The following is a 13,431-nucleotide window of genomic DNA, read 5'->3' as shown; positions in this document are numbered from 1 at the left end:
GTTAACGGATGAAGAGTATAGCCAGAAGAGACACATTTTAGAAGGAATCTACTCTTATCCCATTCAAAGCTAGAAGGCAGAAATCAATTCAGAATTCTACTACTTAAGAGGACTGTGAACTCTCTACAATAATATTCTCAAACAAAGTTGAATAGAATATATTCTACTCTGATCTTAACAATTATGAAAACACTATATCCATACTCAAAATACCAGAAAGACTTTCATCAGTTTTGGTATTGAACTTGGAAAATTAAACAAAATTTACCTATACTCTAATAGACAGTAACAGTAATAACATCAGCATATTTATACAGTGTTAAAATTAGTTTGCAAATCACCTTCCTTTCTATTATATCATCTGAGTCAGGCAGGCCAGGAATTATGACTATGAGACGGAGACTTTTTCAAGGTCCCCAAGTTATCAGGTGGTAGGTCTAGGACTTGAGTAAAATCCTTTTGGCTCCAAGTCCAGCTAACAGTGTGCCTGTTGCTTAACTGATAAATAACACCCTTTAGTTATTTTATTCTCTCACCAAGTTCCTAGAACTATCACCTGTCTCATTATTAAGACAAATACTGTAACAGTTTTGCATGAGAGTAAGGTAGGCCAGCCACTCAACTTCCTGTTCATTCTTTTTATATCTTTTTTTTTTTTAAAGACTTCTTAGAATGATCAATTCACTTTAGGTATGCCATCACCAAGTAGCAAAAGGATGTCATAGAAAAATTAGACCGAAGTAAAAGGCATGAGTTTTCCCTAAGTTTCAAAAGTGATTCCAGACTCTAGATACTTGCAATGCTACTCACAATTTATAATCAGAGATTTTCACATTTTAATTAAAAGATTCATTAAAGTAGCTATCCTTAAAAAGCAAAGCCAAAACGTTAGCAAATGTTGAATAAGAGCTTTAAGTAAAGCTCTTTAGCCCACCCTCTTTTAATAACCTAAGTGTCTTTCATAATGTACTAAATTTTCCTACAACTGTTAATACTAATTACATCTAAAATATAGATGATGATTCTAATACTAATCTTTATAATTCACCCTAATTTAACTAACTGTCAAAATACCAGAGAACTTTACCCTCAAATGGTTTCAAGCTTTAGAACTTATAATAATTCTTTTTAAAGCAGCCTCCTTTTACTTATTCCTTTATAACTGTCTTAACTCTTCTCAGGCAATTAAAGGCCCATCTCTTTTCCAGGCTGGGGTTCCATTCTCTACTGTAGATCCTTTCCCTGTAGATTGTTCCCAAAGTCTACTCCTGTCACTTACTAAGGTACCAATAGCTAGGAGCCAGAAAAATCTTATTCTTCTCCACTTGGTGGAAGTTATTTCCCCTGAAGTCATCATTATCCAGGAGGGGAGCTGACTACCCCCACCATTCTCAAATGGCTTACCTATAGCCACTGCTTTCATTTTTCTTAAACAGTAGCCTCTTTGTAGATTATCTTAGCAACATGTACTAAGTAGGTTATTCAGAAACTCGGAGAAATTAAAGAAACAATATCCCTCACAATAAAGCAAATAGAAAACAAAGTGTTTTATAAGCAAGGGCAAAGAATAGCCATCATTCCACAGTTTAACAACAAATTAGATACCAAATTTTGGTTAGGGCCTGTATTCAGAAATGAGTCCTACAAACTATCCCATAAAAATTAAATGATCTCTAACTTCAGATAAAGAAGCTAAACCTCCATTCAAATGGGAACTGGCAAGAACTGGCAACATCCTCTGAGAAACAGTATATAGGGATGAGAGCTAAGAGGGGAGTTCTGGAGCCAGATCACCTGGGTCCCAATTCTCGTTCCACTGTTTATTTGGCTAACTGCTTTGTGCCTCACTTTCCTCATCTGTAAAATGTAAATGATAAATAGTACCTACCCAGCATGGTTACTGAGTAAATAGGTTAAACCAATTAGAACAGCCTGGCACAAACATGGCAAAATACTCAATAGACTGTACTGTTGATGATGACTCATCCTTTGTCTACTGCTCTAACTTATAACACCCAAGTGTCTCAAAATCTGAAAAGCACAGTTGGTTTATAAGCCTAAATGAATCTGCAGTAATTTCACTCAAATGACATTTCAGTTGGTTGGAATAGCACATTCCAATGGCTTTTCCCAGCACAGGCAGAGCCAATATGCTACTTTGCAACTGGTCTATTCATGAACTGGAGGGTCATGCTGTTGCACAGTCATCTGTTATATAAGACAGCACAGAGATTTCTTTTATGCAGGAACAAGTACATGTGAGCAGATTTCAACAACTGTGTGATTTCACTCCTTGTGTCAGGATATGAGAGGTTTTATAGTAAGAGTCTGAGGGCTGAGCTGGGTTACAACACATAGCTCACCACTCTAATCCATATTCTGAGCCCAAGAGATATTTACTCAGTGTGTGCCATGTCTATATACAACACAAAGTGTGAATGTTAAGTGGGAGAAAATATAAAAACAGATCTTCAGATTAGCACTATGAGAGCACAACTCTGTCTTGCTAGCCACAATCAGAACAGGGTGGCATGTTCTTCCTCTTTCTTCAAAACACCTTAATACAGCTGCAATGTAAAGGTAGAGTGACTGCAGTATCAGTTCCTCTTTCCCTTGCAAGCTCCTTGGCAGACGTGCTAATGAGTCAGAAAGTATCCAAGAGCATCCAGCAGGCAAATAGATGAAAAGTAAGGATTTATAAAATTAGTTCAAATCACTCAAATTTCTATGTCTAGGTATATACCACTTTTTTAAAGAAAGGTATATATTTTCCTTGTGACATAACATTTAACTTCAGAGATGCTTTACATATTGATGCTTCAAAATTTGAAAAGGCCAGGGAAGAGGTCATGAATGCTTTAAGAATCTGAAAAAAAAACTACAGACCCCCTCTCTGACCCTTTGAACATTGTATATGCATATATACACTGACACTGCCTAAGAAGGAATTACTGACCTCCTAATGGCCAAGCATGGAGCCCCTTGAGAGCATGGGCCCAGCTTATGAATTTCTTTTCAACTGCATTTTTCCAGATTTCTAAAGGTCAGAGAAGGCAGTATTATAGCTATAAGTCTCTTTAACACAGCCTCAGTGCCATATACTTCATAATCGACAAATACTTACATACAGACAGTCTAGAAATTTTGAGGAAAAACCCTTGTAAGGTCAAATACATCATTCCTTTTTTCAGTATGAGCATATATAGCACACTTATTTTGGTAAATTTTACCTACTTCACCATTCCATACCTCATGGAGACAGTTTTCCTTCCTAAATGAAGAGACATCTATGTGGAGGGAGAGGAAAGTGGCAGGTCTCCACACTCCTGCAGGGTACAAGCTGGGGTATCATGAGGTGGGGAGGTTAGTGGGAGGATGAGTGGAGCAGAGATGTAGCCAGCCAGTTGCATCTGCTGTTCAAGGAGAAACAACAAAGTAGCTCACAGGGACACTTTATGCCCGGCCAGCAGGGGATGGAGATACAGCTCGGGACGGCCAAAAGTCTAGAGCTGAATTTTTGTAATCCTTTTAAAACTAAAGAGTTATCAAGTTTATTCTTCTGTGAGCAAAAGAACACATAAACTCTACTAGAGGATCTATAAATAACAACTGAGGAGAGGAAAGAGTGTGTGGAGGCAGATAGCCTCTTTGAAACAATTCTGTGTTTATTCAAATAGAAGTGAGTTACAGACAAAAAAAAATAGTAATTTGGGAGTTGGGGTAGAAGAAGGAGAGAATGAGGAATTTAAAAGAAGTGGCTTTCATTTGTACCTGCATAGTATGTGCTATGGTGTTGTTCACACACATCTTCCCATGAACAACTGCAGTTTGGGGCTTCTGAAAAAACACTTGGGGCAATGGAAATATCAAGCCATGCTTGTCCAATTACAAACCAAAGTGAGTACATAGTAACATTCTTCACATTCTTCCACGTATTGATAAAATACATGAACCATCTGCACCTATTACAGACATGGTTATTTAAGCTCTTTACACAGTATAATCATTATGAAGAACACAAGGAGACAGCTTCACTTACATGGTTAATGAAGAGACTCTTGCGTTTTTCTCTCACTGTGAAGACAAAAGATGCAACAGAAATGTTACATGCCTGCATGCCAACCCCTTGCAGGTTGTTGAGAGGACTGGGCCTCTTGTGTCACAGTCCCATCCTTCCATCAACCAACATACCTAGTTGCTCAATTCCTATTTATAAGACTATGTGACCTGCACAAATGCAGATCTGAACTTGGCTAACAGAGCAAACCATACACCCACTTAAGGTATAGCACCCTAATAAAACAACTGCAGCTATGATTAACTGAGTGGTGACAGCTTTCCAGTAACTAAACAATATATTAATTAGTAAATTTCTCACAAAACCTATATGCATCCATTAATTTAAGATGATTAATCAATAATAATACTTGTTTCTAACCCACCAGACCCATTAAGGTCCCTAAAATCTAGGTGAAATATTTAACAACAATACCCATAACACAGCATTAAGACCAGGGAAAGATAATGTACATCAATGGTGCTCTTTATCACAGAAACCAATTACTCTCCCGTGCTGGGTGCTAATGAATAAAAACCAGGCTTCTCACTAGGCAGCCTCCTGGAGCATCCTGCAGCACCCTCTCCCTCAGAAAGGCTGGTAAAAGTCACAATAAAAAAAACATTGCCCTGGAGTGCCTGGGTGGCTCAGTAGGTTAAGCGTCCGACTTCGGCTCAGGTCATGATCTCCCAGTTCATGGGTTCAAGCCTCACGTTGGGCTCTGTCTTCCTCTCTTTCTGCCCCTTAACCACTCGCTGTCTCTCTCTCTCAAAAATAAATAAACATTAAAAAAACAACCACCAAGAAAAAAAAACAAAAAACACTGCCCTGTCTAAAAGATCATTTCTCCTATTGCTGTCTATGCAGCATGGCCTATACTGAATGGCTCAGCCTTCCTTACACCAGATGTTAGTGTTCCCCAAAGTAGGGGTCCTCAGCCCCAAAGATGTAGAAGGGTGACAGGGAGCTCAGAGGATTATTAAAACTAGTTAGTATAATTGAGTTTTGCCTCTTCTTTCCTGAAGACTTACTTCTGAGGGTACATAATAGTCAGCTAACACATTTATTGAGTAGATCACTGCAGAGGATATGAAGAATGGGCCTCCTTCAAGGAGATGACATCCTTGGTCCCTGGGAATCAATATTGCTATCTCAGGGTGTCCTGAAATAATAGCATACAAATCCACCTCATCTGAGGTGGACTTTTTCTTGGCAGGCCATGACCCAAATGCAGATTCACTAGTTTTCAAAAGCCCTGCAGCTGCTCTGACTGAGGGCCTGTGAAATGTTTTCCTATGTTTACATTCTGTTTTCAATTCACAAGGAAACATTTCTGTTTTCCTGAGAAGTCCTAATATCCCTGGAATGACTGCTGTCCCTCTTCCTATGTCAAAGATATTTGAGATACAAAGCAAAAACCAGCCTGAGGATGCTGCTGGGAGAAGGTGCCTACACCTGGCATCAGAGGGATTCATCTGCAGGCCACTGACATGCACAGCACACAGAGTGTGAGTCACCCTGGCCATGCTGGAGACCAGACCCACACACAGGGAGCTCAAGTGCATATACAACAGTGTCTGCTATTCACAGTGTGGAGGCTGCAGGGTTTCTTCTGACCTAGTTCCAAAGAAGCATCATCCACATGTGAACCATAACAAAAGAAAAGTCAGGATCTAACAGGAAGCACTGGGTTTGAACTTCCTGGCATACCTACTTTGTGTGCATGTGTGTGTGCACATGTGCATGTCAGTACTAAATTATTATGCATCTAGTCAGAGCTGCTCTATCACATAGGGGTAGGATGACATTTCTGTGGTGGTTTCCATTGGCTGAAGGGATCTGGAAACACTTTCTATACAGGCAGTAGACCTGATGAGTTTTCCAGCAAATTCTTTGGGTGACATTTAGTCCTTCCAAGGGCATCCAGAAATAGGTTTGTGCAGAGGCTCTGTCTCCCAATTATGGGAACTGCCTCCAAGGTCACCTTAATGCCCTGTATCACCCAGCTTCCAGCAGACAAAAGATATCCATGCTTCAAGGAATATCAGAGCTTCTTTATGGATACTACTGGAAAAATTAAGAATTAATCAAAAACAGAGGAGAATCTTCAATAGTATGGGCTGAAAGTTTTAACAAGAAAGTTTGTAACCAAAAAATAAAACAAAACCACACTAAACAAGTAGGAATACTGTAAAAGTATATACTCTTCTTGTACATCTTCTACAAATATAAATATGAGAGAAGAATCGGGAGATTTCCATGAAGCCCAACTGGTTCAAATTAGAATAGTAAAAACCAAACTTCATGAACAATTGTAAAATACCCAAGGATAAAGTATCCAAATCTATTACAGAATTATCTTAGGCCCTCACTGTTATTATACAAATAAATACCTACATATTACCCTATTTCCCTCAGAGCAACTGGGCCTGCTGAATCTGATCCAAAATCTGGGTTCACAGGGCCTGAATCATTATTTTGTATTTTGTATTATTTTGTGATGCCACCGCTAAGAGGGCCTTTGCAAAATCAAATCTACATTGTATCTGAGAGGCTTTTCCACACATGCATACCTATGACTGACTCCGTGATGGGAGTGTCTCCTGAATTCCCAAACCAACTGCCAGTCCCTACCAAACAAAAATAACTCCCAATACCCATGCTTGTACTAGGTGACCCTGGCCATAACTGCCTGGAACCAGGTAGATACCCATTCCTAGCTGGGCTAATTCTCTCTCCTGGGAACCTGCTGCTGCTAGCCATCACTGCCAGCACCTTATCTGACGGTATGGGGTGGGCGGGATGAAGTGCATCTCCTGTGCAGAGAAGAGTGAACACAGAAGGTCTGACTGCCATCTCTAAAATGGCTTGTTTGAAAGAGAGGTGCCTGGGAATATGGATTTGGGGATGGTTCCTGCCATTCCATAACTGTTAAAAGTGGCTCGCTGCACAAACAATATGGCTTATGCTGTATGCCTGCTTTCCTCCTGGGAGTCTAGAATTTTGGTACATACTAGGCAGAGGCTGCCTACTTAGCCAGTCCTCAGTAAAAATCCTGGGCATTGGGTCTCTAAGGACTTTCCCTGGCCAGCACATGTCACGAGTTGTCACCGGGAAAACCTAGTGCATCCTGCAGAACTCTATTTGGAACCTGTCCCTGGTTTCCTCTGGACTTTGCCCATGCACCTTTTCCATGTGCTGATTTTGCTTTGTATATGTTCTTTGTAATAAGCCATAGCCATGTGTATGACTATATTTTGAGAGCTATGACTCCTCCTACTGAATAAGCAAAACTGTTGGGGGGGGGGGGTGGGGTGGTGGTGGTTAGTCTTGATCTCTAACACAGCTGCCATGCAGAGATGAATGGAGGCCAGAAGAGTGATGAGGGAAAGGTAGGTGCTTCCTTAGTTCCTAATGGATTTTAGTCCTTACTTCCAATGACTTGTAAGGTTTCTCGGATACCCTGGTGCCCTTACAATTAATTATTCCTTTTCCCCTAAGCTAGCAGGAGCAGGATTAAGATACTACCATAGGAGAAAAAATACTAAAAATAAGTGGAAACTCTTACAATGGTATCACCAAAAAAAGATGAATTGTATTACCTAAATCCAAATCTGTCTTTAAAATAAATCTGAAACCACTGAGGCCATTACTCAGCTCTGAAATTGAAATGGCTTTTACATATTTCGTTTTGTGTAATGGGATAAGCAATATGCCAATTCATTTCTGATATTAGCTTTAATCATCTTTAAACTTGAATATTTTTGGTTACTAATAACCTATCAATCAAAATCTCTGGAGTCCTCAGAGTTCTTACATAATTGAGAGACTAATAGTCATATTTTGCTTTGTTGGGAAAACAGGCAATAAATTGGTGTCAATTATAAATCTCACTTTCCTGGGAAAGAAATAATAGCTATCTCCTTTGATCCCATCTATGGTGGTTTAAGAGAATTTTTAAGTAGCTATTAAAATAGTCCATAATGACTTAAGTAGAAAACGTATTTAAGCCTTTAAAAATAAGCCCTCTAAAATCAGCAAAGACGCTACGGTTAGCATTAAAAGTCTTCTCCAGATAAAATGAGGAGAAAATGGCAGAGTCTGTAATTCAAGAGAGCCAAAACTTCACTTAGGTTGCTATGTGACATTCCCTTGTCACAATGTCACAGAAGAAAAATTTTACTTTTAAGAATACAATTTTCTATTAAAAAAATTTTTTTTAACATTTATTTATTTTTGAGACAGAGAGAGACAGAGCATGAACGCGGGAGGGGCAGAGAGAGAGGGAGACACAGAACCGGAAGCAGGCTCCAGGCTCTGAGCCATCAGCCCAGAGCCCGACGCGGGGCTCGAACTCACAGACCGTGAGATCGTGACCTGAGCTGAAGTCGGACGCTTAACCGACTGAGCCACCCAGGCACCCCAAGAATACAATTTTCTTAAAAAAGAAAAAAAAAAAAAAAAAAGCTTAATTGCTGAGGATTTGTTAACAACCTAAATGCAATTTCAGCTAATCTCCTGTATAGATAGGCATTTAAAAAATTATCTTGGTTTTCCCTGTTCCATCTCTAAAATAGATCTCCCAATGGCAAGTGGACACAAAATGTGAGGACTAAGTAAGTCCTTAAATAGGTAAGCCAACCTCCTTCCTCTGACAATGAGGAAGCTGCCCTTTCAGGCCCAGACAAGGAGTGACTACAAGGGAAAAGACAGGGATGGCTTGCTGGGTTCCCCAGGCTCCTTTCTCTGCACTACCCTCCCTCCCAAGGCAGTGTCCCTGGTGCCTGTAACCTGAATGAAATGAGTTCCATTTGACAACAGATAATTAGTATCTGATATGAATAGAGCTAAACTACTCCACAAAGAAAAATTATTTAGCTTATTAATTACTCTGAATGTGAGGGACTGGCAGGCCACACAGGGAGGCCTTGATGACAATGTAGAGAATTACAGAATTTTGTTTTGAGATGTAAAAGTGATTGCTGGGATAGCAGAGCCAATTGGGACCACAAAAATTTGTTTCAAAATAAATTTTTTTCTTTTCCTTTCTTTTTTCCTGTGGGTAAGCATGAATCAGGCTTTAAACAATTAAAGTTCATATTAATTTTTCTTATAATAAGTTTGAGACTACCACACAATTTCCACAGTTTTCAATAATTCAGTGAATTCAATCATTCACTTAATTCAAAACACAACCATTGAGTCCCGTTAGAAAGCACAGCTTGAAGGCAAATGCAAAGACATTTTGAGGTTCCAGCCTTTCTAAGCTCATAGCCTGCCAGGGATGTAAGTCATGAACACCAATGGCAGGCACAGATTTGTGCTGTGTAGGAACATTCACCCCATGCGTACAGGCCCTGCACTAGGCATCCTGATGAGGTCACTACCCAACAAGGTGCCCCTCCTGCACCTTTCCCAAGAACTCTGGCCCACTCTGAATTGTCCTACACCAGCATTTATTTTTTAAACGTGAGTATAGAGGAAGGGGGCATTCTCTACATTCAAAGTGAAATCTAAATAAGCAAGGCAGATAAAACAAAAATGAAAAGGTAAGAAGAACTGCAAAGACGTCTAGGGCAGATCAGCTGTGGAAAACAGAAGATTCCAGAAGACAGAATAGGTGACAAAAGTAACGGTTCTCCATAGGTTTATGGAGAAAACCATTCAAAGATCAAGTGTCCATCTAATAAACTACCAACTAACTTTAAATGTTTTGTTTACTTTGGAGAATACTTAGGGTCAAAGGATTTACTCAGAAGCACAGAAATATAAATAAAATGGATTCTTTTAGAACTTTGCTGATTATAAAAGAAATGTATGCTTACTGTAAAAAAAAACTGGAAAATGTAGAGCAGTATAAAGAAAAAAAATACAAATAAAAATTTAAATTAGGAAAATATATAGAGAAACATAAAGAAAAAATATATAATCCAACAACCCAGAGATAACTTAGTATTTTAGTGTGTTTCCTATCAATGGAAGTCTTTTCTCTATACATACTTACACAGATGTGCCATGTGCATTTTTGCATTTTAATATATTTATATATAAACATGTGCAAACATGTATGTGCACATATATCAGCACACCAACAGAAATACTGACCATTTTTCTGTTGGTGTTAGCAGTGTCATTGTTTGTATGACAATTCTTTAATACATAAGAGTATATTAATCCTTTGTCGTTAAGTATTAAAATATTGTTCCCATTTGATGGTTTAATTTTTATGATGCATTTTGACACAAGTTCTCAATTTTAGGCAATTTCTCCTATTGGTCTTACAAGCTTACATGCCCCCTTCCCCATTATGAGATTAACATTCACTTATACTGTTTGTAGATATTTATAATTATATGCATCACTGTTAACCTACAACTAGTTGACCTACCAGAAATCTATTCTGGTACATGGTGGTGAAGTTATCACTTGATTTTTTTAAATATTAATTTATTCATGTATTTTGAGAGACAGAGACAGAGACAGAGAGAACAGAGGAGGGGCAGAGAAAGGGGGAGAGAGAGAATCCCAAGCAGGCTCTGTGCTGTCACAGTGCAGAGCCTGACGTGGGGCTCAATCCCACGAACCATGAGGTCATGACCTGAGCCACAGAGTCAGACACCTAACCAACTGAGCCACCCAGGCACCCCTCACTTGATTTTTGAAGGTGAGATTCAAAGTGCTCTGTATAGTTTTTATAAAGGGCTGCTATCAAATGCTGTTTGCTATCTGACCTCTTCCTGGTTTACTTCCAAGGTGTGTGGAAGCAACTTGTAAATGAGAGGGTCGACCTATCTGTATCAAGAAATGTAGACAGAAAAAGATGGGCCTGGGCACAGCAGAGCCCAGACACCACCCTTCACTCTTCCACTGGTAGTCAGTCATCACTTCTCTTCCCAGTCACACCCAGTGTTCAGCGTGAAGGACTGAACTGCAGTCAGCATAAAGAAGGACCCACATCTGAGACATGCTAGATGGCAGAGACCGAGGTCAGGGAAGAAACTCAATCCAAGTGAGCAAATGAGTACCTACATCCCAGAATAAGGACTGCACCTACTGAGAACCTATGCTCTCTTAGGTACTGCACTCAGAGCTTTGATAGATTACATATTTGGTCTCCCTGACAAGGTCATGAGGAGGTACTCTCATCTACTTTGGTTCAGGAAGACCATATGGATCAGATGCACAAGATCATACAGACAGTGATGGATGTAAACTTGCAGCTGGTTGATTCCAGAAGGTTGTGCTTTAAATTTAAAACAAGACTATCTTCAGGAAATCTTTCCAAGGTATTATTTGCTCTTGGTACTGACTGACTCAGACTTAGCAATGGAATTCAGCTGCCATCTATTTGTCATGGAGCAGCTCACCACAAACTCCAACCATGTAAGGTAGGCTACAAACATGAGGGGCTGTGACAAGGACAGAAAGGGTCAGCTTGTGCTAAATGAAGGGAGACTGAAGGTCCTCACAGTTTAAAAAGGAGAGTTGAAAGTTGTTTGTTGAAAAGAGTTTATCATTACCAACACGCCAGAGGGTGATAGGCTAACAACAGAATACAGCTGTGGTGGAGATGGCATGAAGCTCCACCCCACCTGGGATGAATTACCACCCAAGCCTTTGCTCTGGGTCTCAGCTCACTAAGCAATTTTCTGACGACTAAATCTGGGAAAAGCACAGATAGGTTAGGTTAGGAGAGACGATAAAGTAAAAGGCATATTAAGGAAAAACTGACATGTTGGGTCTAATTTGATTTCAGCGGAGTTTGTACTGTGCAAACAGCTTTCTCCAGAATGGAAGGCCCAAGAGATCAGACACTGGAGCAAGGCGATGTTTCCAAGAAAAGTGGGTCATAGAGCCTAAAAAAGACCTCCCTTGTCCATTTAACTTACAGGGCTTCATATGGCCAAGAGTCCCCACATCACCCTACTTCATTAAGTCAAGAAATGATTGTAGAAACAGGGGAGCTGTCCTGAAGCTGGGATGATCCTGTCAAGTTCAGACCTGGGAGGGGGAAGTCCAAATACACTGCCTAAGCCTAAAACAAACCTACATTCTCCTGCTCTCAAGTAATGAATGTGTTTTTAATAAAGTTAGGAAACGTGGAAGAAAGTGATGCTGTGGCATAAAACAGAAAGCCACTTTGTCACGGAGACTGTCACAATGCTGTAGCATGTCTGCCCAGGATGGATCATGATTCCCTGGCTTCATTCTTTCATTACTTTATCCATTCAAAACATTTTCTTTTTAAGTTTCTTCTACCTGCTAGCTTCTGTGCTTGGTACACAGAATGCAAAATGAGGAAAACAGTCTCTATCCTAAAGCAACATGGAATTTAGTGGATACATCAACCCACTATTTCTTTATTTACAAACAACAATTAAAAAAATCAACTCCACAATAGGGGAATATACAAACCGCACTGCATTTAATGCCACTGATTTTATGGTACACCTTTATTCTGTTTGCCACTAAGAAAGGAAAAAAAATCCTGCCAACTAAATTTTGAGAAGCCATTGCCTGTCCTGATTTCAGAGATGTTACATTTGGGGAAATGTCCATCAGAATGGGTGAAATGTGGGGATGTCCAGGAAGCACCACCTAAGAGGCAGACTTAGGGAAGGGCACTGAGGACAGAGGATGCTGCATCAGCTGTGGTGTGACAGAGCAAAGGGACTGGCCTTTCAGGACTGGAAGCAGCGCAACTGTGGGAGCACACAGCGGGAGGCACAGGAGGATTGGCAGGGAAGGCAGAAAGGGCCCAAGGGGAATGACTGCATGCCATCCCGAGGGCTCACTGTCCCTTGTGGGTGATGGAGGACAGTTTGAGCAGGAGGGGTCCTAGTGGAACGGTGTTCCAGAAAACTCTTTCTGGCAGCCAGAAAACTCCTTCTGGCAGCTTCCAGAGATGGAAACAGGAAGATGGGAAAGGGCGGTGGTCACAGACCAAGGGAATATGAGCTGTGGGTCACGACACTGGAAGAAGAGATACCAACTATCTAGGTGATAGATGGGATGTAAGACGTTGATCACAGGCCTGTAAGATGATCACAGGGCTCCTGGACTGCTGGTTGGGGACCCAGACTGACCACAGGTTTATCCTTGAAAAAAACAGGAAGAGGAGGTAGACAGGAGAAACAAGATGGTGACTTCCAATTTAGATATGACAACCTTGAGGGGTTTGTGGATTGCCAGATGGAATGTCTATCAGGTGGTGGGAAATACGCATCTGGAAAACATAATTACAGTGCCAAGAGAGGGGATGGCTTCTCCTTGCCTGAGGTCCTGGGATAGGATGGCTCAGGGGAGTCCCAGGTATCAGCACTGAGGGACCCAAGTATCTGCTTGACATGTACAAGAGCAGGCACTGACTGTAA

At 40.4% G+C, this 13,431-nt stretch overlaps 1 protein-coding gene across 6 annotated transcripts in view; it reads right to left on the bottom strand.

Annotated features, from left to right (window-relative positions):
- The window catches only part of CCNY (cyclin Y), a 315,939-nt gene that overhangs the window by 55,217 nt on the left and 247,291 nt on the right, over positions 1-13,431 (bottom strand). For all 6 annotated transcript variants that reach the window (XM_043563710.1, XM_043563711.1, XM_043563712.1 and 3 more), the window contains one exon: positions 4,040-4,074. In XM_043563710.1, coding sequence (XP_043419645.1) covers positions 4,040-4,074 — 35 coding nt within the window. The remainder of the gene's footprint in view (positions 1-4,039; positions 4,075-13,431) is intronic.

Source organism: Prionailurus bengalensis, chromosome B4 (genome assembly GCF_016509475.1).
Source record: "Prionailurus bengalensis isolate Pbe53 chromosome B4, Fcat_Pben_1.1_paternal_pri, whole genome shotgun sequence".
NCBI lineage: Eukaryota > Metazoa > Chordata > Mammalia > Carnivora > Felidae > Prionailurus > Prionailurus bengalensis.
Note: the sequence above shows the minus strand (reverse complement) of the source record. Positions and strands in the feature narration are given on the sequence as shown.